General features: G+C 42.2%; 1 protein-coding gene across 1 annotated transcript in view; it reads left to right on the forward strand.

Moving 5' to 3' along the window:
• Nucleotides 1-27,852, forward strand: part of NOL10 (nucleolar protein 10) — a 110,712-nt gene that overhangs the window by 69,406 nt on the left and 13,454 nt on the right. The window contains exons 14-18 of the mRNA XM_038743452.1: nt 17,784-17,910; nt 21,000-21,079; nt 21,653-21,751; nt 23,338-23,427; nt 27,602-27,775. Coding sequence (XP_038599380.1) covers nt 17,784-17,910; nt 21,000-21,079; nt 21,653-21,751; nt 23,338-23,427; nt 27,602-27,775 — 570 coding nt within the window. The remainder of the gene's footprint in view (nt 1-17,783; nt 17,911-20,999; nt 21,080-21,652; nt 21,752-23,337; nt 23,428-27,601; nt 27,776-27,852) is intronic.

Below are 27,852 nucleotides of genomic sequence, written 5' to 3' on the forward strand. Positions count from 1 at the left end.
AGGTTCCTGTCGGGCAGAGGCTCTCTGTGATGCTGTAGTGAGACGCTGGCATAGCCGTGCTTGGGTGGCCTTAGGGGTCCCTGTCTTGAAGGGGTTCCATGCCACACTGGCCTCCTGGTGCATTAGTGAACTGTGGGCCAAATTTCACTTTGCCTTCTGGAAATTCACTGTCTGCCATGGGTTAGTAAAGAACAACTCTGGATTCCGAATCAGGCTGGATTTCCAGTTTTCCTCGAGGAAACCATTTTCTGGAGTGCAAAATTGAATAAATACTCTTGTTTGTCGATTGACATTCATTTCAGTTAAACATGGGACTGTTGCTCCGACCTCCCTAAATAGCTTCAGAAAACTCACAAGTGGTTTTTTGCAACTGTCTCTTGATATCTGATCTTTGCAAAGTCTGATTCAAGGAGTGCAGCCTCTCCCTCAGACGTCCCCCTCCCCGCCACCATCCTCACTTTCTGGCTGGTCTTTCTGCCACAGTGTCTCCCAACAGCTTACTGCCGTCTGTCTCTTAGCTTGCACCTCCCTCTTAACGCTGCTCCGTTTGCAGTCACTTGGGTGTTCCGCTGTCATCCTTCATTCACTGTCGTATTTATGGAGCGCTTACTGTGTGCGGAGACATTCCCTGCCCACAACGAGCTCACAGTCGTAAGGAGGGGAGACAGCTATCAATACAAATAAATGAAATTACAGGTATGTACATAAGCGCTTTGGGGTTAGGAGGGGGGCAGAGCAAAGCGAGCAGGTCAGGGCAACACAGAAGGGAGTGGAAGATGAGGAAACGTGGGGCTTAGTCTGGGAAGCCCTCTTGGAGGGGATGTGCTTTCAATAAGGTTTTGAAGGAGGAAAGAGTAATTGTTGTCGGATTTGAGGAGGGAGGGTGTTCCAGGCAAGAGACAGGACATGGGCCAGGGGTTGGTGCTGAGGCAGGTGAGGTGGAAGCAGAGTGAGAAGGCTAGCACCAGAGGAGCCAAGTGCGCGGGCCACCAACCACGATGTGTTTTTGTGAACAGTGCTGGCGAATGGAATAATTTCTAAAACCTCGTTTTGTTGGTCCTTCATTTGGTGTTAAATATGGTTTCCTAGGTGAGCTCTATGGGGGAGGCAGTTATGTCTGTCGATTTTATCGTATTGTCCCAAGGACTCTAGTGCTGTGCATTGTCTTGATTGCTGATGGAAGGGTTCAAGGTACTGAACGTGTCTTCTGTAGTAAATCCACGGCTGAGCCCTAGAGGAGATTGGACCCCACAGCCACTTTATAAACCTCCATTTTGGTATGGACTAAAATGCCCTATTGTCACCATCAGTCTTCCAAAAGTCATTCTGGCCTTTTTAGTCTGTTTTCTTCTACTTTTGTCAATCGTACTGAAGGAGAATGTACTATCTAGGTAGTAGAATTTAGTAACAGGATCAAGTTCTGTACTGCCAAAGAACGTCTTTGGTGATTTGTAGTGTACATCTCCAGCCCTGAAATCTCTCCTTCCCTGCAATCTTTCGTTTCCTCCTCCCTTGAAGACGTATCTACTTGGATGTCCATCATCCTCCCTGTCTCCCAAGCCTGTAACTTCGACCTTGTCCTCGACTCATCTCTCTTCCACCCACATATTCAATCTGTCACCAAATCCTGTCAGTCCTACCTTGACAACATCGCTAAAATCCACCCTTTCCTCTCCATCCAAACTACTACCATGCTGATTCAAGCACTTATCCCATCTCACCCTGATTACTGCTTCTGCCTCCTCGATGACCTCCCGGCCTCCTGTCTGTCCCCACTCCGATCCATACTTCACTCTGCTGAACGGATCATTTATCAACAAAGACATTCAGTCTGTGTCTCCCCACTCCTCAGGAACCTCTAAGGGCTGCCTGTCCACTCTGCATCAAGCAGAAACTCCTTTCCGTCGACTTTAAAGGGCTCCATCAGTTTGCCCCAATCCACCTCACCTCACCAATCTCCTACTGTAGCCCATCCCACACACTCTGCTCCTAGCCCCACCTTACTCACTGTGCCCTAATCTCGTCCATCTCACCGCTACCCCCTTTATGCCCTCCTCCTAGCCTGGAACTCCCTCCCCCTTCATATACACCAGACCACCACTCTCTCCACCTTCAAAGCAGTATTAAGGTCACATCTCCTCCAAGAGGCCTTCCCTGATTAAGCCCTCTTTTCTCAGGTTCGCTCTCCCCATTATGTCATCTGTGCATCTCAAACTGTGACCATGTGGCAACCCCATAGGGATTACATATCTGTAAAATATATAATATGAACTAATATTATATACTATTATGCTACTATTACTATACTTCTAATAGTACTATTATATATATGAATTATGTAATAGGACTTATTCATATTAACGCCTGTCTCCCCCTCTAGACTATAGGCGCGTTATGAGCAGGGAACATGTCTGCTAATTCTGTTGTACTTCCCCAAGTGCGTATAACAGTGCCCTGCACACGGTAAACGCTCACTAAATGCCTTTGATTGATTGATTTTCCCCAGTGTAGGCTGGTTCACACAGTTATATTGTCAGTACATAGCGCTGTGTTGAATGTGCAAAGTGATTCATAATTACTTGAATGCTTTGGGTATGTTCTTGAAATGCACAAATCTTACGCAATTTGCAAAACCTGAATCGTGGTGCTTTTGATGGTGCTTCTAGCGTGTTAAGCTGGAAGTTTTCCAGTGGCTCGGAAGCTTAGATTGACTCCCACTCCTTGATCTCTGGTCTGTGGGATAAGGGGTAGCGCGGAACTGCTTCACTTGATTGGAGGGGAAAGAAGCAGAGTGGAAAACTTCCACTCTGATCTGACCAACTGTACCGTTGTGAAGTAGCGTAAGGATACTAGTGAATTTCTCAGCAGAGCCAAATTTGTTGAGCCACTGTGAGAGCCCCGGTGTATTCATGGAGTTCAATGTTTTTATAAGATCAAGCAATATATAAAAGTGGTGGTGTTCTCTGCAGTTTTCCTAGACCTCTCAGGCTGTAAAAATGATCTCTGTTGTACTGTGTTTTGGTTTGAAGTTATATCGTGATTCAGGAAGTACACGATTAACTTTATTCTTCAGTAGTCTGTCCAAATGAATTTTAGCTAGACTCTTGCTGGCATTGGAAAGCAGTATGGTACTTTCCACAATCAGCTTTGTCTCCTGTCTTCTTGAAGGTGGTGATTATGGGGGTATCTTTGAAGGCTTATGGCCTTTCCTCTGGGTTCCCATACGCAGATACCTGATGAATAGGTCTCCTCCTCCTGATATCTGGAGGAATGCTACCATATTTGGGAGTTTGGCCCTTTTTGATGGCATTTACTGTGGAGTTAGCTTGTCAGAAGTCAGAACTAGAGTCATGACTTCACACTCTGGCTGGCTTTCTAGACTTTGGCAGGCCTCCACTTCCATAGTGGAAAACATGTTCAGAAATTCCTTATCGTGTCTCTACCGTCTCTGGAATATTCCCACTTTGCCTGCTACGGGGGTGGTTCTCTGTGATCTTTAGTGTTGCCGTAGTGTGTCCAGGACCCATAAATCTTCTTTAGTGATGAGTAATAAAGTCTTTAGTTTGGTGGTCAGTTCATGCCCTCCCTCCTGCCTGGAACTCCCTCCCCGTATGTAATAGCTGTGGCATTTGTTGGATGCTTACTCTGTCTGTGCTGTCCACTACATGAAGCAGCATGGCTCAGTGGAAAGAGCACGGGTTTTGGAGTCAGAGGTCATGGGTTCAAATCCTGGCTCCGCCAATTGCCAGCTGTGTGACTTTGGGCAAGTCACTTAACTTCTCTGGGCCTCAGTTACCTCATCTGTAAAATGGGGATTAAGACTGTGAGCCCCATGTGGTACAACCTGATCACCTTGTAACCTCCCCAGCGCTTAGAACAGTGCCTTGCACATAGTAAGCGCTTAATAAATTTTATCATTATTATTATTATTACAAAGGTGACAGACCACCCTCCTTCGAAGCCATAATGAAATGATATCTCTTCTAGGAAACCTCCCCAAACCCAACTCTCATTCCCCAACTCCCTCCACCTAATTTTCCCCTTCCTACTGCCACTCCTGGTTCTCCTCCTTTCTCTCTGGTCATTCCTTCTCAATCTATTTTTCAGGTTCCTCCTCTACATCCTACTGTCTAACTACAGGGGTCCTTCAAGGCTCAGTCAAGTTTCCCCTTCTATTTTCCATCTACGCCCATTTCCACTTCAACTGTCATCTCTAGGCTCCCAAATCTACCTCTCCAGCCCCAACCTCTCTCCATCTCTGCAGACTTGCACTTGCATGTCCTCCTGCCTTCAGGATATCTCTACTCAGATGTCCCGCCGACATCTGAGAAGCAGTGTGGCTCAGTGGAAAGAGCACGGGCTTTGGAGTCAGAAATCATGGGTTCAAATCCCAGCTCTGCCAGTTGTCAGCTGTGTGACTTTGGGCAAGCCACTTCACGTCTCTGGGCCTCAGTTTACCTCATCTGTAAAATGGGGATTAAGACTGTGAGCCCCCCCATGGGACAACCTGATCACCTTGTAACCTCCCCAGCGCTTAGAACAGTGCTTTGCACATAGTAAGTGCTTAATAAATGCTATTATTATTATTATTATTATTATCTCCAACTTAAACATGTCCAAAACAGAATTTCTCATCAGGTTCCCACCCAAACCCTGGCCTCTCCCTAGCCTTCCCATCCCTATAGATAGCACCACCATCCTCTCTATCCCATAAGCCTGTAACGTTGGCATTTTCTTTGACTCATCTTTCTTATTCGACCCACGACTTCAACCCGTCAGTCATCAAATCCTGTCAGTTGTACCTTCAGCATCTCTAGAATTTGCCCTCTCCTCTCCATCCAAGTTCCTACTACAGTGATCCAAGCACTTTCTACTGCATAAACCTTCTTCCCGACCTCTCTGACTCCTGTTTCTCCCCACTCCAGTCCAGACTTCACTCTGCTGCCTGGTTCATTTTCCTACAAAAACAATCTGCCCGTGTCTTCCCACTCAAAAAACCTCCAATGGTTGCCCATCCACTTCGGTATCAAAGAGAAACTCCTTACCGTTGGCTTTAAGGTACTCAATCAGCCCTCCCCTTTCTAATTTTACTTCTGTGATCAACTACTACCACCCAGTCAGCACACTCCTCACTCGGCTTCCAGGCTGTCCATCCCCTCGCCCCCTCCTACCTCACCTCCCTTCTTTCCTTCTCCGGCCCAGCCGGCACCCTCCGCTCCTCGGCCGCTAACCTCCTCACTGGGCCTCGTTCTCGCCTGTCCCGCCATCGACTCCCGGCCCACGTCCTCCCCGTGGCCTAGAATGCCCTCCCTCCGCAAATCCGCCAAGCTAGCTCTCTTCTTCCCTTCAAAGCCCTACTGAGAGCTCACCTCCTCCGGGAGCCCTTCCCAGACTGAGCCCCCTCCTTCCTCTCTCCCTCCTCCCCTCCCCACCCCTCCCCGCCTTACCTCCTTCCCCTCCCCACAGCACCTGTAAATATGTACATATGTTTGTACATACTTATTACTCTATTAATTTTACTTTTACATATTCTATTTTTTTTTTGTTAATATGTTTTGTTGCCTGTCTCCCCCTTCTAGACTGTGAACCCGCTGTTGGGTAGGGACCGTCTCTCTATGTTGCCAACTTGTACTTCCCAAGCGCTTAGTACAGTGCCCTGCACACAGTAAGCGCTCAATAAATACGATTGAATGAGTGAATGAATGAACTTCACATCTCTCATGCAACTACTCATTGTACCTCAATCCCATCTATCTCACCAGCAGCATGGCCTAGTGGCAAGAGCCCGGGTTTGGGAGTCAGAGGACGTGGGTTCTAATCCCGGCTCTGCCATTTGTCTGCTGTGTGACTTTGGGCAAGTCACTTCACTTCTCTATGCCTCAGTTACCTCATCTGTAAAATGGGGATTAAGACTGTGAGCCTCGCGTAGGACAACCTGATTACCTTGTATCTACCCTAGTGCTTAGAACAGTGCTTGGCACGTAGTAAGCGTTTAAACAAATACTGTTGTTGTGGTTATAATAATAATAATAATAATAATAATAATTATTATTATTATTATTATTATCACCACTGACTACCTACCCATGTCCTTCCTCTGGCCTGGAACTCCCTCTACGTTCATTTTCGACAGACCACCACTTTTCCCACCTTCAGAGCTATTCTATAATAATATCTTCTCCAAGAGAACTTCCCCGCCTAAGCCGTTATTTCCCACTCACTCTGTTCTGCTTCCAAGCGCTTAGTACAGTGCTCTGCACACAGTAGGTGCTCAATAAATACGATTGATTGATTGATTCTGTACGGCCTTTAAGAACTTTATATTCATCCCGTCTTAAGCCCCACAGCACTTACGCACAGAAGCAGCGTGGCTCAGTGGAATGAGTACGGGCTTTGGAGTCAGAAGTCATGGGTTCAAATCCCAGCTCCACCAATTGTCAGCTGTGTGACTTTGGGCAAGTCACTTCACTTCTCTGGGCCTCAGTTCCCTCATCTGTAAAATGGGGATTAAGACCGTGAGCCCCACGTGGGACAAACTGATGACCTTGTATCCCCCCAGTGCTTGGAACAGTGCTTTGCATGTAGTAAGCGCTTAACAAATACCATCACTGTTATTATTATTTACCTTTTTACCCTGCTAGTTCCCTTGTCTGTATTTATATCAATGTTGGTCTCTATCTCTAGACTGTAAATTCCTTGTGGGCAGTCTTCTGTTTCTACCAGTTCTTTTCTGCCAAGCACTTAGTACAGGGCTGGGCATTCAGTAAGTGCTCAGTGAGTACCATTGTTTGATTATTTGACTTTGTCTCCCGCTAAGCACTTTGGCATTCACCCCCTCCAACACCCCCCAGCACTTCTACATAGCCTTATGACTGAATTGCCTCCCTTACCTGTAATTTATTTTAATGTCTCTCCCCATTTAAACTGTAAGCTCCTGGAACATGTCTACCAAGTGTGTTGAAATCTCCCAAGCACTTAGTGCAGTACTGTCAAATAATAATAATAATAATGATGGCATTTGTTAACCACTTACTATGTGCAAAGCACTGTTCTAAGCCCTGAGTGGGGTACAGGGTGATCAGGTTGTCCCACGTGGGGCTCACAGTCTTAATCCCCATTTTACAGATGAGGTAACTGAGGCTCAGAGAAGTTAAATGACTTGCCCAAGGCCACACTGCAGACATGTAGAAGAGCCGGAATTCGAACCCATGACCTCTGACTCCCAAGCCCGGGCTCTTTCCACTGAGCCACGCTGCTTCTCTACAAAGTAACCACTCAGTGGGTCACTTTTGTTGGATACATAGGAGGTCAGATACCTGGTATTTGGATATGAGTGTATTTTCTGTTTTAAGTTTGACTTTTAAATGTCACCTACATTTTTTGATACATTATAAAAATCTAAGACCTCAAACCTCACCCCAACATTTCCAGTGGCTTCATGCCTAGTTAACACAATTTTACGTCACACAGTAGGTTGCAAGAATGCAACATATGAATTTGCCTTTTTCAACAACAGCAATTTTCAGTTTCATCCATCATGAAGCAAGTCAGTTCAGAGGTAGAAATCAGTGAGAAATCGCTGAGTGTATTGTAAATATAAAGGAGATTCCCAAAGGTGTATCAAACACATTTTTATTTCTTCAGCTGTTCCTTTTTGTTCCAAAGGTAGAAGACAGACTTCCCTCCCCCATTATATCATAATCGGTTTTTAAAAAATACCAAGCCCAATAATAAAATCAGGTCCCAAAGTCTCCATTTAAAAATTTACATGGGGTGTCTTTTAGATTCTGATGAGGGGAATGAAGGCCTATGTACATTGTCAAGTTAGATGAAAAGAAACCTCCCATCCTAATTTATTTCCATTGTTTGTGAGAACTAGCTTATTTCCTCCAACTCTGTGTGGATGTGCCTGATAACCTTTTTGGAAGTGCTGCTCTCAATGAAAGATGATCCCAAGTGTTGCTCTTGAACAGAAAGGTGATTTGGCTTACAGTTGACTCTCTTTCCATTGTCTTTCTCCTTCATTTATTGCCTTTTACTTACAACACTTTAAGGTGCTCATGGAGAAAAAACAAACAGAATTTTAGAATATCTTTGGGGAAATTTATATTGGGGTCAAACATCCCTTATCATTGCTTTATGCATCAACAGCTATGCTAGCGGCAAGCATTTTTTAAAAAAAATTTTTCAGAAGGTATATCTATTTTGAGTGAACAGCACCTTGCAAACAGGACCAGTGTTTTTAGTGCCACAAACCAGTCATCCAGCCTCCTGTCATTCAGTCAGTGGCATTTATTGAGCGCATATGGCGTGCAGAGTACTGTACTAAGTGCTTGGGAGAGTACAGTTTAACAGAGTTGGCAGACGTGCTTCCTGCCCACAATGGCTTAGAGTCTAGAGGGATGCCTTGCATTTCTCTCAAGCAAATCTGAAAGGGATCAGGGAGAGAGGGTTACATCCTTGTCATTCATTCCTTCACTCATATTTATGGAGAAAGATCAGCCAGTCACAGAATGACCTTCTCAGCCAGAGCCGCACACTTTGGAAAAATTTCCAGTCAGGACTCTGTCTTTGGAGCCAGAAGAGAGCTATACACCCGGATAAATCCGTGGACAGTCCTTCTGACGAGGGATGGGATTATCAGCACCAAGAAACAGGTATTTTATGCCAGAGAGTAAGGTGGGGGGAGTGTTCCCTCCCCAGTGCAAATTTCACATGTTTATTCTTCAGGCTGTAGATGAAGGGGTTCAGAGCAGGGAACTTGGACATTAACACATTCACCAACCAGCGTTTCATCATTTTCTGTTGTAAGAAGCCCAACTCTTTCACCCAGCTGCTGCCCTAGGCGGTCTCAGGACAATCACAGAACCCACACAAGGAAGATGAGGGTATGGGGGGCATGGAGGGCAGTGGGGAGAAGATGAAGATAGGAAGGCCAAGGATCCCTGTCAACTGGGCAGGCTGTTGGGCTAATCAATACGTACCCATGAGGAAATAGCTCCTGGGGAAAAAAAACGTGAACAGTCTTTCTATTCACCTCACTTTTCAGCACTCTGTGCTGAATTGCAATAAAAAGTACTATCAGTAAATCCATCATTAGCTGGGCAACAAGTCCAATCTCGTTAGTTTGTAAAGCTTGGGCAAATACCAACAAGTTTGTCTTTGTAGACAGAGCTACCACATCCTCATTGCAGTATTTACATTTTTTCCTCTTCTGTCCCCGAAATTATTCTGCATCAGTATTTATTTATATCAGTGTCTCTCTCCCCCTCTAGCTTGTAAGCTTGTTATGGGCAAGGAACTTGTCTGCTCATTCTGTTGTACTCTCCCAAGCACTTTGTACAGTACTCTGCACGTAGTAAGTGATCAATAAATACCATTCATTGATTGATTGATCGGTCAATAATATCTGATTTTATTGATGTTGTTCTGAAACATCCGCGTTGGATGATTTCCATTCAGTTTTCTTGTTTTGCACACAAATTTGTACTTGCTTTTTTTGTTTTGGTTTAGTTTATTGTTTTTTTGTGGGGGTTAATTCAAGGCCCTTTTGCATGGGAGCAGAGGTGAATTTGCCTCTCCATTCCCTTTTACATGTTTTTTTTTTTTTTTGCCAGAAGGAATCCCTTTCATTTTTAATACTGGGACTAGTCTTCAAACGTAGGGACAGCTCTTACCCTTAGTAGGGCAGTTGCCAAGAGTTTTCTCAGTGGTTTCTGCACAGCTGGAGACAGCTGCATAGGACTGCGTTTGGAAAAGCGATTCCTTCAGAAATCCTGCAGTATGCCGTGTCCCTCCCCCACCCCCACCACATAAAATCGACCTTGGGACAGGATGAAAAGTGGTTGGACTTTGTTTCTGTAACAGTGTCAGACAGGAACATAAGAATACCATAAGAATTATCCTCTGATGATGGTAATAATAAGTGCTTACTATATGCCAGGCACTGTAATAAGCACTGGGCTGGATACAAGCAAATAGGGTTGGACATAGCCCTTGTCCCATGTGGCTCAAAGTCTTAATCCCAATTTTACAGATGAGGTAATTCAGCCCTAGAGAAGTGAAGTGGCTTGCCTAAGATCAAACAACAGACGAATGGCAGAGCTAGGATTAGAACTCAGGCCCTTCTGTCTCCCAAGCCCAGGCTCTATCCACTAGGCCACAAGCTTCTGTTGCTCATTTCTTACCCTACATTATCACATATGTAGCTACAGTATTTATTCAGTCAGTGGTATTTATCAAGCACTTGGCATGTGTGGAACACTGTACTAAGTTCTTGGGAGAATACAACAGAGTTGATGGCCAAACTTGTTGCCTACTAGATTACAGTTTAGTGAACTGTTGGTGAGTAGTACTGAAATGTTTGAGGCTAAAGGGAATATGGATAAAAGTGCATTCACTTAAATTTACTTTATGTAACCTTTTCTCAAAATACTATTTTAGCCAAAAACAGGAGAGAGGTCTAGAGACCTAGGTGGGGCATCAGAACATTTCTCTTTGCTTGAATTTTCTTGCTGATGGTACTTTCTTTTTATGGAGCTTTTGGAAAGTTGACTTGCTGTACCTCTATACACGTAGGTATAGCAGGTAATTTTGACTTTTTTAAAATCCTGTTTCTCTTTTGCATAGCCTTTTGAATCCACCTCTTTTAAAATTCATTCATTCATTTGTATTTATGTGCTTACTGTGTGCAGAGCACTGTAAGCGCTTGGAAAATACAGTTTAACAACAGAGACAATCCCTACCCAACAGTGGGCTGACAGTCTAGAAAGGAAGGTGGGGGAGACAGACAAAATAAAGCAAGTAGACATCAATAGCGTCAATATAAATAAATAGAATTATAACTATATGTACAATTTTACAGATTATATACAGATTTTACATGTATATATGTATATACTTTTCATGTAGCATGTATGATGGAAACCTTTTAAAATTATTTTGGAATCAAATCAGTCCTTTACTAATCTGATTTTTAGGAAACAGAGAACAAAGCATTACAAGCAGACTGCCTTTAAATGAATCGTAATTACTCATGCAAGTGCATGTAAACTTGGATGTACAATTAGACAACTAATTATGTTGAAAATGCAATTACATGCTTAAATACACGACCACTCCCTGAGGCTTGCCCAGTTGTTTCTCTTGTCTTGGGCCTGCAGTACTTTACTATTAAGCATCGCCTGTCAAAAGTTGAAAGTATATGCAGCTGTGTTTGGAATCTTTTAACCTGCATTAGGGGTATTGGAGAGAAGGAATCAAGGACACACACTCACATAACTTTTTATAGTGGCTTTAAAATGCACTTCAAAACTCAAGTCTATCCATCTTGGAGATATGCTAGTGGGCAAAATTTTGCTTTTCAGGTCTATGTCTGGTACAGATCTGTACAGTTTAAAATGTCATGAAAACATAACAAATGGGCTCATTAAAAAGGCGATGAGCGACTCGCCAAATGTTAGGTGATACATTACTACGTGGTGGAGCTACTAGCCCCATGTCTTGGTGCCAATTATAAACTCACCAATTGTTTCTGATACTACTACTTTAGCATATGGAGGTTGAAGATTATACTCATGAGTGTCTCTGAAAATTTAGTCAACACTGTCATAGTGAAGTTACCCGTGCCATCTCTGACAGAGGTTGAGGGAGATAGACCCAGCAGGATAGAGGCTCAAATACCAAAAGCGCAGGCAGTGAGGTAGAGTGACATTTGCAGACAGTGGCTGGAAGTTCTGCTTTTACCTGCCTCTGCCACAGTGCTGCTAGTAGAATCCTGGAGGAAGTGGGAACTCCAGAGAGGCAGCGGGTATAGTTTTTTCTCCTTTATCTGGTTATCCACTTCTTAACGGTCCCGAAAGTCCTCTGGTATGAGCCCAACTAGGAGTGGAGTGGGAAAAATGAAAGCTACAGCCACTAATAATAAGGTATTTGTTAAGCACCAGCACTTTACTAAGCGCTGACAAGCAGATCAGGTTGGACAGTCCGTGTCCCTCCCGTGGGGACTCCCAATCTTAATCCCCATTTGACAGACGAGGGAGCTGAGGCCCAAAGAAGTGAAATGACTTGCCCAAGGTCACACAGCAGACAAGCGGGGGTGCCGGGATTAGAACGCATGACCTTCCGACTCCGGGGCCCGTGCTGGTTCTATCACCACCACTGGCTTGGCTGGCACAGCCAGGATCCTCTTCCCTATTCCCAAGGAAGAGTGTGCTGCGTTTGTTGGTGATGCTTTAGGGAAATGGCAATCCTTGATGTGTGGATAGATTGATATCTATCTATCCTATCTATATCCACACATCAAGTATGTATAATATATATATATATATATATATATGTATATTTCAGACTGCATGATCGTTCCCATGCTTAGCATGTAGCTCATTTTTACTCCTTTCACAAAAGTTTGAAGAGCCACACAGAATATTGCAGTACAGCAAATAAATGTACTCTGTTTATAGCAGAACTGCATTTTCTATGATGCATCTGATTCTTCCATTTTATGTCACTTTACCCCAGGAGTTAAAAATCAACCTCTGAATTTTTTGTCAGAAGTATTGCCCTAAGGCCCTTTGCAGCACACCCTGTTCTGTTTTTTTTTTTTAAATGGCATTTGTTAAGCACTTAGTAGGTGCCAGGCACTGTGCTAAGAGCTGGGGTAGATACAGGGTTCGACAGCCCACGTCCCTCACTGAGAACTGAAGTGACTTTTAGACTGTGAGCCCACTGTTGGGTAGGGACTGTCTCTATATGTTGCCAACTTGTACTTCCCAAGCGCTTAGTACAGTGCTCTGCACACAGTAAGCGCTCAATAAATGCGATTGATTGATTGATTGACTTGCCCAAGGTCACACAGCAGGCCAGTGGTGGAATTGAGGTTAGAACCCAGGTCCTTTTGACCCCCAGGATCTATCCACTAGGCCATGCTGCTTCTTCGAATAGCCGATATATGGAATTTTTAACACTAGTCAGATGTTTACTGTGAATCATCACCATTCCTTCAGCCTCCTCTGGCCGGAGGTGAGCCAAAAATAACCCCCTTCCCACTGGGAAGTGAAGCTGCAGGGAAAGGAAGAGACATCTGGGTCTCTATTCTGACCCCGGGGCAGGGGAGCAGGACCTTGTCTTCAGGTCGGGAAAGGGATCCGGCTTGTCCCCTGCCTCATCGGTTGTCAAAATAATTTGTCTTTTCATTGGAACACCTCAGACTCGCTTTATCTGAAATCAACTTGAAATAATTCCTATGGATTTGGCTTTACTTTGATCATTCTCTGGAGAAGTGGACTGTTTCAGAGTATTACTGCCGGCTGGGCTGTTTTCAGCATAGGCAGGTGGCATTCCCGGTGCCCTGGGCACTTTCATCACAAAATGAAGTTTGTAGCTCCACATTCTCACTCATTTACTTAAATCTACCAACTGGTTTCTCAGTTGTTGGCTTTGAATTTTGCAGAAGGTGGCTGGAGTAGGGGAAATGAGGGCTTAGTTGGGGAAGCCCTCTCAAAGGAGGTGTGATTTTAATTAGAGTGATTGTCCTGTAGTAAGGAGGAGGGAGTTCCAGGCCAGTGGATGGACGTGGGCAAAGGAATTTCCATGATCTCATGGACATGGGCAAGGTGCGAGACAGATGAGATCGAAATTCAGTGAGTAGGTTGGCAGGGAAGTATGCAGGATGGGTTGTAGGAAATCAACGAGATAAGGTAGGAGGGGATCTAGTCCTTTGAAGCAGTTGATAAGGAGTTTCTGTTTGATGTGGAGGTGGATATTGTAATCCCAAAGTCTGTCCCCTGAGGATAGTTCCCTCAAAATACATTTTAGGTAACCTCCAGTGAAGCTAAGTGAAACTTCTTGTAGTGTAAATAATAACCATTTAGCCTTATCAAAGCAAATTTGTCTCTGAAAGATTGTATGAAGTATCTGTTGTTTGATTAGCATCCTAACCTCAAAGAAGGCAGGAAAGAAAAATGTTTTTATTAAAAACAAATTTTGTTTTCTGAGTGGAGGGGAAATTTTGGTTGCCTCTCTTACAGCGCCTGTCCCAGTAAAGCCAATTAAAATGCACTTTCAAAAGTAGCAGTGAGAATAGGAAAGAGCTGTACAGAGAGTCAGGGTGATTTTATTGAAATCCCCTGCCAGCCAGAGCCACTTTAAAGAAAGGCAAAGTCTGTTATGCTTAGCAAGTATGTCCTTCAGTGAAATTTTAATTAGAGTGCAATATATGGATATGGTTATCTTTGGATAAAATAACAGACACTGTTTTAACAAGTATTTTGGTGAGTTTTACACACCTGTACTAAATTGAGGTTTCACATTTATTAGCAGACTAGGAATAGGTGTTTATTTTTGCCATCGATCGATCATTAATGCATGTTCTTTAACTGGACTGTGCCTCATTGTTACAGCTTACATTTGAAAAATGTCCTAAGAATGATTGATTTGGAAGATTTCTAATCTTTTTGATATTCAGCTGTCATGTATTTTTTTAAATATTTCAATGGTTTCAATCATACATTCACTGTAATTACTCACATAATTGCTGCCACCACCATGTAATAGCCACACCCCATTTTTTGAGGAAGAAATAAAGGATTATAATTTTTTGTACCAAGTACTTGTAAACGGTAATAATAATAATGATGGCATTTGTTAACCTCTTACTATGTGCAAAGCATTGTTCTAAGCCCTGAGGGGGGTACAAGGTGATCAGGTTGTCCCACGTGGGGCTCACGGTCTTAATCCCCATTTCACAGATGAGGTAACTGAGGCTCAGAGAAGTTAAATGACTTGCCCAAGGCCACACAGCAGACATGTAGCAGCCAGGATTCGAACCCATGACCTCTGACTCCCAAGCCCGGGCTCTTTCCACAGAGCCACGCTGCGTGGTTGGGGATGGAGGCTAAGGAAGGGATAAGGGAAGTTCATTTACTCATTCATTCAGTCATATTTATTGAGCGCTTACTGTGTGCAGTACACTGTACTAAGTGCTTGGAAAGTACAATTCAGCAACAAAGAGACAATCCCTGCCCACAACAGGCTCACAGTCTAGAATGGGGATGACAGGCATCTAAACAAGTAAACAGGCATCAATAGCATCAGTATAAATAATTAGAATTGTAGATATATACACATCAAAGCAAGTAAACGGGCATTAAAAATGCCCTCCCTTCACACATCCACCAAACTATCTGTCTTCCTTCAAAGCCCTACTGAGAGCTCACCTCCTCCAGGAGGCCTTCCCAGACTGAGCCCCCTTTTTCCTCTCCTCCTCCCCATCCCCCCCGCCCTACCTCCTTCCCCTCCCCACAGCACTTGTATATATTTGTTCAGATTTATTACTCTATTTATTTTACTTGTACATATTTACTCTTCTATTTATTTTGTTACTGATGTGCATATAGCTATAATTCTATTTATTCTGATGATTTTGACACCTGTCTGCATGTTTTGTTTTGTTGCCCATCTCCCCCTTCTAGACTGTGAGCCCGTTGTTGGGTAGGGACCATCTCTATATGTTGCTGACTTGTACTTCCCAAGCGCTTAGTACAGTGCTCTGCACACAGTAAGCGCTCAATAAATACAATTGAATGAATGAATGAATGAAATAAAATTATAGGTATGTACATATATACACAAGTGCTGTGGGATGGGGATAGAGCAAAGGGAGTGATTTGGGCGATGGGGAGGGAAGGGGAGCTGAGGAAAAGGGGGGCTTAGTCTGGGAAGGCCTCTTAGAGGAGGTGAGCCTTCAGTAGGGCTTTGAAAGTGGGAAGTGAGTTAATTCATTGAGTATGTGTTGTATGCAGCACTTCGGGAGAATGCACTTAGTAATAAGAAAAGCAGTCTTAAGTGTCCTGTTACTTTCCTTTTAATTCTCCCGTCCTTTTTCTTTTCTCCTGCTCACCTTATTGCTAGACTTATTTACCCAGAAAATAACCCCCACTATTTTGGGGTTGCACAAATTGCACAAAAGCTGGAGCAGTTTTGTGAGCAAATGCGTTATTGATTACTGAGTGGTTCCGCTCTTTAGATTGGAATAGAAACATTAGGCCTAGACAATAGTATTCTCCTTGCTCATAATTAAATGAGCATGTAATTTTTGAAAATTCTCAAAACTGGGGGGGTGGGGGGGAACGGTCACTGTAGCCAGCAAATTAATGGTGTGATTTGGCCCATCATATTAAAATGAACTTTTGGTGGGGTGAATTTCCTCTGTTGTCATTGCTAAACACCCTCAGAAGAGTAGTTCATGTGAAAAATAATAAAGGATTTCCATTGTGATTTATTGTTTCTTTCCCCTCATTTAAAATGATGAGTACCTCATAGAAAAGGAAAAACCAGCTATTAAAAAGGTCCTCTTTGATGGAGTCCCAGTGAGGGCTGATTTTCATAGTGGTCTTTTTCCACAGCACTAGCACACCTGCTGGAATCATTGTCCTTCCCGGGTGGGTGTGACTGTTAGAGCCAAGTTGGAAAAAGATTCCTATCAACCATGGAAAAGCGATACTGAAAATATTTGTGGTATTTGGCAGAAGTAGAGGGAGTTTAAACTTAACTATTATTTTATTAGTGGCCTGGAATCAGGGAATACTGCCCACGTAAAAGTTATGAACCCATGTTGTCAAGAACAGTTTTTAAATGAGATTCTCCACATAATCAATCGTATTCATTGAGCGCTTATTGTGTGCAGAGCACTGTACTAAGCACTTGGGAAGTACAAGTCGGCAACACATAGAAACAGTCCCTGCCCAACAGTGGGCTCACAGTCTAGAAGGGGGAGACAGAGAACAAAACCAAACATACTAACAAAATAAAATAAATAAAATAGATATGTACAAGTAAGATAAATAGAGTAATAAATATGTACAAAAATATATACATATATACAGGTAATATAGCCACATAAGATAGAATTTACATGAAATTTTGAAGGTGTTTCCAAGTGTCTTTAGGTAAGTTTTCTAAGTGTGTAAGGAGAGGAAAAAAGACTGCATTTTAAATAAAATGAAAGGGTAGGTTGAGATGTAGTGTAATTATTCATTGCATTAGTGAATTTCAAAACCTCGCTGTATTTAAGAAGGCAGTTTGCTTTTTTTGCCTCATTACATCAACTTAGAACTTCATCTGTTTTGTGGTTCTAAAAGGAAGTTGGATCTCTTAATTAAATCAGCCAGCCTCAACTGTCTTTGAAGACTTTGGGCAATATGCATCCAAATCAAAAGACACAAATTCTAACAGTTCTGCAGAAAATACGCACTTATTATATACTATGTCCCTTAGGCAGCAAGCTGAATGGATTTTTCAGATAGAGAAGCAGCATGGCGTAGTGGATAGAGCACGAGCCTGAGAGAAGATCATGGGTTCTAATCCCGGCTCCTCCACTTGTCTGCTGTGTGACCTTGGGCAAGTCACTTCACTTCTCTATGCCTCAGTTACCTCATATGTAAAATGGGGATTGAGTTTGAGAGCCCTACCTGGGAGAGGGACTGTCCAAACCAATATGCTTGAATTCACCTATATGCCTGGCACACAGTAAGTGCTTAACAATTATTATTATTATTATTATTATTATTACCATCATCATTATTATCATTATTTTCTTTTCCAAATGAAAAGGTGTTTGCACAACCCCATCGCCTTTTAGTCTTATGAACCCTTGATGGAAATGAAGGGTTTCGTGACTTTTATTCTGTGACTCCCAGGTGAGGAACTGTAAACAGTTAACTGCATTTTTAAGAGTTGGGCTGTGTAAGAATAATTCAAGATTCTCTTGTCATGTTTGTCCCTAGGTTCTGGGCCCTGCCCCAAGATGGTGCTCTTTCCTAGACAACTTGACCGAAGAACTAGAGGAGAATCCTGAAAGCACAGTTTATGATGATTACAAATTTGTCACCAAGAAAGACCTAGAAAATTTAGGTAAGAAACGGCTCTGCTTCTTAATAGTCACACAGCACTTCCTTTCCTGAATTTCCTTTTTCCTCTCTTTCTGAGATTGTCAGCATTGGCAATTGTCAGCAGGCCTAGTGTGCTGAGATTGTCAGCACATCCATCGACGGGTAAATGAGCAAAGCAGAATGGACGGTCATTAGTCCAGCATTGTTTTCCTTCTTTTCCAGTGATGGAAACATAGTTCATTGTTCTAATAGTGGTATTTAATCATAGAATCTCAGTGCCTTTAATCATAAATACTAAGAAGAAAGCAAATGCACGTTTTATGTGTAGCATACCTTTTAATAGTGGAACTAAACGCTGATTTATATTCCTCAGCCAAACATCACAATGGTTTGAAAGCCCCCCAGGAATTCCAGTGGGAATTTCCAACTCGCTTCCTAGCTCTAGAGTAGTAAAAAGAGCATGGTCACACACACAGGTAACCCCCAAAAGGGAACCCACCCATTATGCTCATACAGTTCAGCTGCTAGGAGCAAGACGTAGCACTAAGCCTTCAGCAAGCAAGGCGGGGAAAAAGGAAGATCCACACTCTTACAAGTCCGGGCAGGGCTTAGTTGACTGCAAAGAAACCCAGTCGCAGCTGATGGGGTTCTTCTCTCATTTGCTGTTGAGAAACTGTTCTTCAAGTGAAGAAGGCTGGAGTAGGAGAGGGGAGACTCTCCTTTGAGGTGACTCTGAGGAAAGTCACTTCATCCCTCTGAACAGCGGGTTGCTCTAATTATAAACTTGTTTTAGCAGTCCCACCCTCTCTTCCATCGTTGGGCCACTAAGCTTAATGAATGTCTTTCAGATCCTTAGCGTTCTTCAGAAGATAGGCACTGTTCATAAGTGTTTGTCGTAACAAACTAAAAACAATAATAGCCAGGCTATTTTAGCTACTGCATATTTATACATCTTCAGATAAATGCTCTGAAAGAGACTTCTTCTATGTAACTCTTGGATATCCAACTATTTGTCTTGAAAATTTTCAAACCTCTTCTTGGGTTTTTCTGTGACCACACTGTGTCCAGTACTTTCAGTGTCTTGTCTATTTTTTGACAATGAGAAAAGTACAATAGGTAACAAGCAATAGTTTGAAATTGGATTAAGACAAACTCCTTCCGGGTAAGATAATTTTAGAAGGCATTTCATATTTCCAAGTTCAACAGTAAGCCTTTATGGACCAAATCTTCCTCCTCTCCCCACCCTCCGACTTACCATCTTTACAGAGAATTTGTTGCAGGCCTAATGGTAAGAGCATGGGCCAGGAAGCCGTGTCCTGGGTTCTAATCCTGCCTCCTCCGACAGCTCTGTGACCATAGGCAAGTCACATTAGTTTATTCTGGCCTCAGTTTTCTGTAAAAGTAGGATGCACGACTTGTTCTCCTTCCTACTTAGACTGTGAGCCCCATGTGGGACACGAACTTTGTCCGATCTCATTATCTTTGTCCACACTCCAGATGTTAGTACAGTACTTGGCACTTAGTGCTTAACAAATATCACAACTATATTTTACACTTCGGATTCAGAAATTTTCCTAATATTGAAAATTATACTCAGTTACTGCCTTCACATTGGGAAACAAAGGGAATTAAAAATACATGTTTAAGGGAAGCATGTAAAATTATGGAGAATATTTAACATTTATACCGGTGACAGATTATTTTATATTCTCCATGTGGATTAAATAGATCCTTTGGGTGCAAAATGGACACAGAGCACAAAACCTAGTGAACACAGAACACATGTCAATCCATCCATTATCCAGGTGTGTACAAGTTTAGATACCTTTCTATGGAAAGGTATCGTTCTATGGAAGATATACTGGTGTCAGTCATCTACTAAGTGGAATGAGTCTTGCGTCCCTGCAATAGGTTCAACCATCTGTAAATTAACTAAATACTACCATGCTTTATGAAGATATTTGTTAGCTCAGAAACTAGTTTTTAAGATGTCCTTGGCATTTAACCTTAATGTTTTAGAATTATTTTTTCCTGATGTGCGTGGTCTGATTTCTGATGTGTTGTGGGTGTGTGTGTTCTCTTCCACAACTGAGGAGCCAAGGGCAATATTTCTTCTTCAGAAGAAGATCTGTGTTACATTATGCTATTATTTTGAATTTACACCTCACTTCATTATCCTCTTATCACATAAGCATCAGATTATCTGTAATGTTCTGTTGTAAGACAAACATTCTCACAGCTTCTCCCATTAAATAATTCACATTGTGCTAAAGAAAATATTAGCAGTCCTAACTCATTATAATACATCAGGAACCACAAAGATCTGAAAAGTATATGCACCCATTGATAATTTATCCAGAAGGTGGAATGTTGGTAATTCTTTATTTCTCCTCTTCCCCCACTTTCTGCACTTTCCATTCTTAGTTCATTCTCATCCTTCCATTCATTGCTTTTTTGCTTTCATTATCACATTGAGTATTTAAAATATCGGGTGATGTTCAGGAATAATACAGTCTTGCTCAGTGTTCATGGAAAATGAATACTGGTATTTTTGTTTGTTTTTTAAGTCTGAGACATTTGTTGGCCCAGTTCTGGTTAAATCAGTCTATCAGTGGTATTTGTTGTGTGCTTACTGTGTGCAGAACAGTCTACTAAGCGCTAGGGAGAGTACAGTGCAACAGCGTTGGTAGACATGTTCCCTGCGCACAGTGAGTTTACAGTCTAGAGTGTGAAAGAGAATAATAGTCTAAGGACACCTGACAGCCCATCAGTGAGGCAGCAATAACCTGATTTCTATTTTCCTTAGGGTGAGGTGAGATTATGGGTGAGAGAGCTTCTAGCTTAAGGTGTTAGCCCAGCTGCTAGCCTCTGGCATTTATTTTAGGAAGAGAAGTTGTTCCTGGTTGCCACTGTTCAGTTTGTACTCCCTGGGTGATGAATTGTCCTGAAATTCTGTAAAATACGATGGAAATTAAATCTAAGTAGTTGGCTAAAACAGACTACAATCTTGTTTAGAAAAGATCTTCATTGTTCGGAAGATCTCTTAAATTGCATGTGTTTGTGTATTATTTTTATTTGTGTGTGTATATGTGTTTTTTTCCCCCTTCCCAGGACTTACTCATCTCATTGGATCACCTCTCCTCAGAGCATATATGCATGGCTTTTTCATGGATATAAGACTGTACCACAAGGTAAACACAAAATTCAAGTTAGGTTCTTAACCTGACCATATCCTTTTCCCTAGATGTCTGTGGAATAATAATAATAATAGTATTAGAAGATTTAATAAGCATTCCCTATGTGCCAAGCACTGTATTAAGCAGTAGGGTAGCTACCAACTCATTCATTCAGTCATATTTATTGAGCATTTACTGTGTGCAGAGCACTGCACTAAGTGCCTGGGAGAGCACAGTACAACAATAAACAGACACATTCCCGGCCCACAACGAGCTTACAGCAATCAGGTCAGACACAGTTCTTCTCCCATAGGAGTGTGTTGGAGGGAAACTTCAGTATTTAATCCCCGTTTCACAGATGAAAAAACCAAGACCCAGAGAGGGAGACTGGTGTACTGACTCCCAAGCCTGGGGTCTTCCAAAAAGGCCACACTGCTTCCCAGATATATATTGTGTAGCGTGGAAATACTACAAATGTAGCTTGAAAATATTGTTTCATTTTATTTTAAACAATGGCCATGACATTTATGAATTAGGCTACTAATACATAGTTTTTTTCCCCTCATTTCTCATGCTTGTGTTCCTCAGGTGAAATTGATGGTAAACCCATTTGCATATGAAGAATACAAAAAGGATAGGATTAGGCAGAAAATAGAAGAAGCACGCGCTCAAAGAGTCAAAATAAAGGTATATATGGTTACCGTTGAATTTGGTACGGGTTTATTTTTGAAATTTTATGATGTGGGTTATATCGGAGATCTTCTGTCTTCATTTTGAAATCCTTCCTGCCAACCGAAATTGCGTTTTATTCTTAGTCTAGGTAGGGGAATAAATATTTTATATCAAATGCTTAAGAGATTGTGCATTTCATTAGCTATCAAATGCTGCAGGAACTTAAAGCAGGTAGCACTCCTCCCGACTAGAAAGACATTGAATATATCAGTCACCTGAAACTCCCTCAAGATATCCTCCTCTCTCCCTCCCTTCAAATCATGGTAAATATGTGAGAGAGGAGAGGACGAGAAGGGATTTTTCCTTTTTTAAGACCTGGTGTGCTTGCTTTGTGCAACTTAGAAGCCAGTGGAGAATAAAAAATGACTTACCCTAAAATCTACGGCTGTTCTTGCTCTAAAAATTAATAGTGTCAGTTCCAATTGGAAGAATCACAGAATCCAGTTGAGAGTTGTCAATTCCAGTGGAAGAATCAGAGTTGGAAAGAACCTTTAGAGTTGGGATATTGAGAAAGGATCAGCCCGAGAGCAGCAAGTAAGTAGACTTGTTTTCCAGAGCAGAAGCTGATTCTGGCTTTGGGACTGTTATTTCCAAAGGGTGGGGGCAAGTGTTTCTGAATCCTTCCCCCTGCCGTGGATTTATCTCTTGAGCAGGAAGGTGTAGGGGACCCAGCCAGTTGATGGAGAAACCAATATGTTTTGCTCCTCTGCCTTCTGAAATGTGTGCCTCCAGCCTTGGAAGTGTCCCCAAATTTGGAGACATTTCAGATTCTAGGGAAAACAAGGAAACGGGCCCCCAGGGGTGACTGCTGCCCCTCAGCTCTGCCAGAGCTCCTGCACTGTCCAAATTTTCTCCCAAGCAGTAATCCCAGTGGTATTTTTCACTGTCAATCTACCTAAGTTGCAGTTTAAATAGAACCAGCTCTTCTGATCCTTTGATCCTTCTTTTTTAAGCTGCAGCCGGGCAGTTCCTTGTCAGGTAAACGAGCCAGCTGAAGCTGGCTTCTATGTGATTGACACACACCCATATATATCTATGTATATATATATGTATATAGATATCTCGCTCTCTCTCTTTTTATATATATGTATATAGATATCTATGTACATATATATAGAGCGAGAGAGTGAGTGAGAGTGTGTGAGTGTGTGTGTGTGTGTGTGTGTGTGTGTGTGTGTGTTGAGAGAAGAGAAAGGCAAGGCAACCTCCCTCTGGGGTTTGCTTTCTTGCGTTCCCCAGCATCAGAAGTTCTTCGGTCACACACTCTGAGCCATAGAGGGGCAGCCAATACCCAACTCTCGGGAGCTGGTCCAGGGTATTGCGAACCACACTGCAGTAGGGCCATGTCTGTGCTAACGAAACCTCACTTGGACCCGGTTTCCCATGTCTCACATGGTTCTTATTATAATCATTGTCTGCCCATATAAAGGGTATTTAATTCTCTTTAGTCCCAGTCCTTTTGAAAACAGTTCGACCTCTTCAAGTGTCCAAGATGCATGTCTTTGAGCCTAATATCTACTCATTCTTTTCTTCTTTATTAGAAACTTCCAAAGGTTAATAAAGAGCTTGCTCTCAAGCTGATTGAGGAAGAGGAGGAGCGGCAGCAGTCCACATGGAAAAAGAAGATGAAGGTAAGATTCCTTGTGGAGCAGTTCTCCATATTTAAGATTTCGTTTGGAGTAGTTTTCTGTAAAGTTTGTTAAGCACTTTTAAGCTGTTTTCAAGCCTTAGCCTGGTGTTTCTGAAACGTTTCCTTGTGTGATCAGAAAGAATCACAACCTGGTGGCCAAAATCCAGGCAGCACCAGTTAGGCCTCTTGACTGTTAGAACTTATGGAACTATGGCATTGAAATTTTCTCTATTGATAAGTGCTCCACTAAGCACTTTGGCATCCCTCTGCGGCCCACATAACACTTATGTTCATAGCCTTGTGTTCTACTGTTCCACCTGTCTGTAATTCATTTTAATGTCTGTCCCCCCACGTCAGATTCTAAGCAGGGATAGTGTCCACTGACTCTATTGTACTCTCCCAAATGGTTACTGCGGTTCTCTACATTTAGTAAGCACTCAGTAAGTACCATTGATAAGTAGACACAGCAGGTTTATGATTGTCACATAACTTTGTTTATAGCCCTGTAATTTGAGAGCGTTGAAATATGACGGTTTTAGCAACAGCCTTCAAGACTCTTTGACATATAGTCCAGACTACCTATCCTGTTCTATCTATTTCTGCTGCTGTGGTCATTTCCACATCTTCTTTTGTTTATTGGTGGCCTTCTCTGTTCTGCCTGCACAGACTCCAGGTCCCAAACCCTGGTGCATCCTCCCCTCCAGTTTTCTTTCATACTGTCATTCATTTAAAAAAGCATTCTTGGGATTGTGCCTCGACCACAGAGCCTCTGACTAGATAGAACAGTTACAGACATGCAGAATTAAACATGTTTGATGTTTGGGCAATCCTCTGATTGTCCAAGTTGGCATTGGTAGGGGTAACTCCAACCAAATATAGGCTTTTGTTGAGGGGGAGATGGAAGAAGAGGAAGAAGGTGGAAAGTGGGATAATAACTATTGGTGTCTGTGATTTGGGTGTCAGAAATTTTCAGAGGAAGAGGCTTCTGCCACTTCCTCCTCCGTCCTCGTTTCCTGCCTCGTTCCAGGACACAACCCAGACGTTTTAACTGGCCAGGGCAGCAAAGTAAAAGTCAAGAAGGTAGAAAGAGGAATCTTGTTTTCTTCCTCTCACTCCCCTCCTCCTATCACCTCAGTTTCCCCAGCCCCCCTGAAGCCCCCCCACCTAAGCTGAACAGAAAATTTAAAGGAACAACACAAACCAGAGAGGCTTAATCTGTCAGGAGCCTCCTTTCACATATTTGAACAATGGTCCTCCTTACAGTACTCCATACTTCAGATGAAGCATTAAAACCATTAGCGGATAATTAGTGTTGACTTTGAATTAAGATCTTCAAAACCTCCGCCACTTTAATAGCTGTGATAGCTCCTGCTGCTTTTGGATACAATCTTTTGGGAATTAGTTCCGTGCAGTTTTGTGGGAGCATTGGTACAGTGGAAGCTTTTAACAGTCGAGGGAGATTTATATGTATGTGCCCAAGTCGTGGTTACCAGCCAAGTGTCAAAATTGTTAGATGGCAAACAGAGCAGAATGGTTGCTAATAAATAAAATGAAATCTAACCAATCAACAATTCTGATGGCAAACTAAAGAGTTTTAATTAGAACGTTTTTTGACTTTGATCTGTTGTTACAAAGCAAACCTTTAGAAGGAGTGTAGCCCCCGCCCCCTCTCCCTATTGTCTGAAATATGTGTAAATGAAAAGATGTTGAATTTTAGAACCAGATGAAAAGAAGGACCAAATCCAGGTGGAAAGTGTATGCCAATTTGAAAGGGGTTCACTTGCCCCTTCCAATAATGCTGTCATCTAGTATCTGCTCAGGCAGAAGGAATCCTAAAATCAGTCCTTCCTCAGAGACATTTCCCTAAGCTTTCAGTTTTGGCATTTTACTTAGGTGTCACCTTCCTCCTCACCCTGTATCATGGCTCTGTAACAACAAACGGGGTGGATGGGGAGGGGTGTGTGTGTGTGTATGTGCACACACGCACATACACTTTTTGTTAGCTTTGTGTGCCAATTTTTGTTTGCAACATTCAAATCAGGGAAAGGACCGCCACCTCCGTTCCAAACTTAAATGCTTCACTCATTTGCTCATGGTGTTTTCCTGCAGCAGCTCGTTCAAAGGGACATAGTGCAACAACAGACGTCTTCAAGCTATGGGTGTTCCTTGTCTGGGTGGCTGTGTCTGAGATGTGTTGACAGATTCAGAGATGATTAAATAAGACTTGGAACTTTGAATCAAAATAATAAATCACCACGCTAGAAGGTTGCTGCTTGGAAGCTATTTTGCCAAATCAGTTTGCAACATCGGCAACGGTATCTTTTTTTTTTTTTTTTTAACATTCTGCCTTTCCAAGTGGGCAATGGTAGCTATGATTTTTCAACATTTTTTTATGAGTTATTCAAAGCATTGATCTCTATAAAATGCTTTGATGGTCATGGATAAAGGGAGCTCTATCAGAAGTATCAGTTGTAAATATCCTCTTCAGAACAGACTCCTAGGCTTTGTGAAGTAGTAGTATATTCTTAGGTAAAGGCTGTTTGGAATATCTCCCTGTAGTGGCAGGTGATTACGTTTTGGCTTATTAGTTTGTTTTAGGGTAAATCACTAGCTAGACATTCATAAACTTACAAAACATTTCCAACCTAAACCAAACCCTTTTTTATTTTTTCCTTTCTAGACAGCTGTGAAAACAAATAATTGGACCAGGGAAAGCCCCTGGTGGTGGTATTTTTGCAGCTGGCTCAGAAAGGTGTTTTTTTTTTTCATTTCTAAGTGTTAATCTAAAATGTGGTTGTCTTCAACTTTTCCACCAAGTTAAATCAAATAATGTAGTCTAGGTAGGCTGTGTTTCATCTTTGCTCTAGGGTGCATAGAGAATAAATATTCATACCCTTTCTTGCCAGAACCCAAGTTTCAGTTAGGACATCATTAGGGAATTCAGGAATACTTGTCCGGTCACATAAGCCTGTTTGTATGTAGTAAGTCCGCTGGGTCATGGGAACTGGTATTTGCATGTGCACATGGTATCTGAACAGGTGAGCATTACATGGTAAGTTTTCCATAAGATGGGGTTTTGCAAATCTGCAACTTCCATGTTGTTGGAAAACTGGAGAACTATGGATATACTTATACAGACTCTTAAAAAACAAATGCCTTCCTCTCCCCCTCGTCCCCCTCTCCATCCCCCCCATCTTACCTCCTTCCCTTCCCCACAGCACCTGTATATATGTATATATGTTTGTACATATTTATTACTCTATTTATTTATTCTACTTGTACATATCTATTCTATTTATTTTATTTTGTTAGTGTGTTTGGTTTTGTTCTCTGTCTCCCCCTTTTAGACTGTGAGCCCACTGTTGGGTAGGGACTGTCTCTATATGTTGCCAATTTGTACTTCCCAAGCGCTTAGTACAGTGCTCTGCACATAGTAAGCGCTCAATAAATACGATTGATGAAATGCCTCCTTAAAAATGAAACATGTTTCTATAGGAATTGGGAGGAGGGCGTGTTAATTTACCTTAAGTCGTGGGACTTCCAGATTATCTTGCCCCATTCTCTTGAGGATGATTAAGTAGTCAAAAAGAACAAAATAATGAAGTTGCCTGGAAAGAATTCCAAGTCATGCAAAGGCTAACATGTTCTAGTCAGAGAAACCTGCTGGTTTCATTTTTTTCTATATTTCTTTTTAAGCATAATACGGCTTTTTGTTCAGTCCTGAACGTTAGGTCTGGAATTGTTTTTCATTAATAATGCTTGGTTTTAAGCCTAAAATCTCATAATTCTGAAAAAGGTTTTTCTTGAACACTGATTGAACAAATCTGACAAATGTGTTCTGCGTTAAGCCAAAAAAGACACAGGCCTATCTGAGGAATAATTGCTTGCTCTGAGTGCATGAGAGCCAAGTAGAACTGACCACCTGAGAAGTTGATTAATGGGGGCTGTCTTAGTGGTGGGAGTTAAAACCTAGGGGCATTTGGAAAGTTCTCTGTGAGTCTGGTTCTGAAGAAATTTGGTGATGATTAATTCATGCTTTATTCAGCTTCTTGCTTTGTAACTACTGAAAGCTGTAATTGAGAGAAATTTTTGTCATTTTTTTTTCCCAGCCAGATGTTTGCAGTGTTTAACTTTGAAACATGCTAATAATGATCTTTTCCCCCTCTGTCTTTTAGAGCGTACCCAACATTCTCTCCGATGATCGATTCAAAGTTATGTTTGAGAACCCCGATTTCCAGGTGGATGAGAAGAGTGAAGAATTTAGACTTCTGAATCCTCTTGTTTCTAAAGTCAGTGAGAAAAGGAAAAAGAAGCTGCGACTTCTGGAACAACAAGAAGCTCTGGAACAGGTAATTGACATCCTGCCCTCTGGGGTGGCTTAAAATCATTTTGTATTCCATCTTTTGGCATATGACTTTAAAACGAG

Source organism: Tachyglossus aculeatus, chromosome 1, assembly GCF_015852505.1.
Source record: "Tachyglossus aculeatus isolate mTacAcu1 chromosome 1, mTacAcu1.pri, whole genome shotgun sequence".
NCBI classification, from domain to species: Eukaryota; Metazoa; Chordata; class Mammalia; order Monotremata; family Tachyglossidae; genus Tachyglossus; species Tachyglossus aculeatus.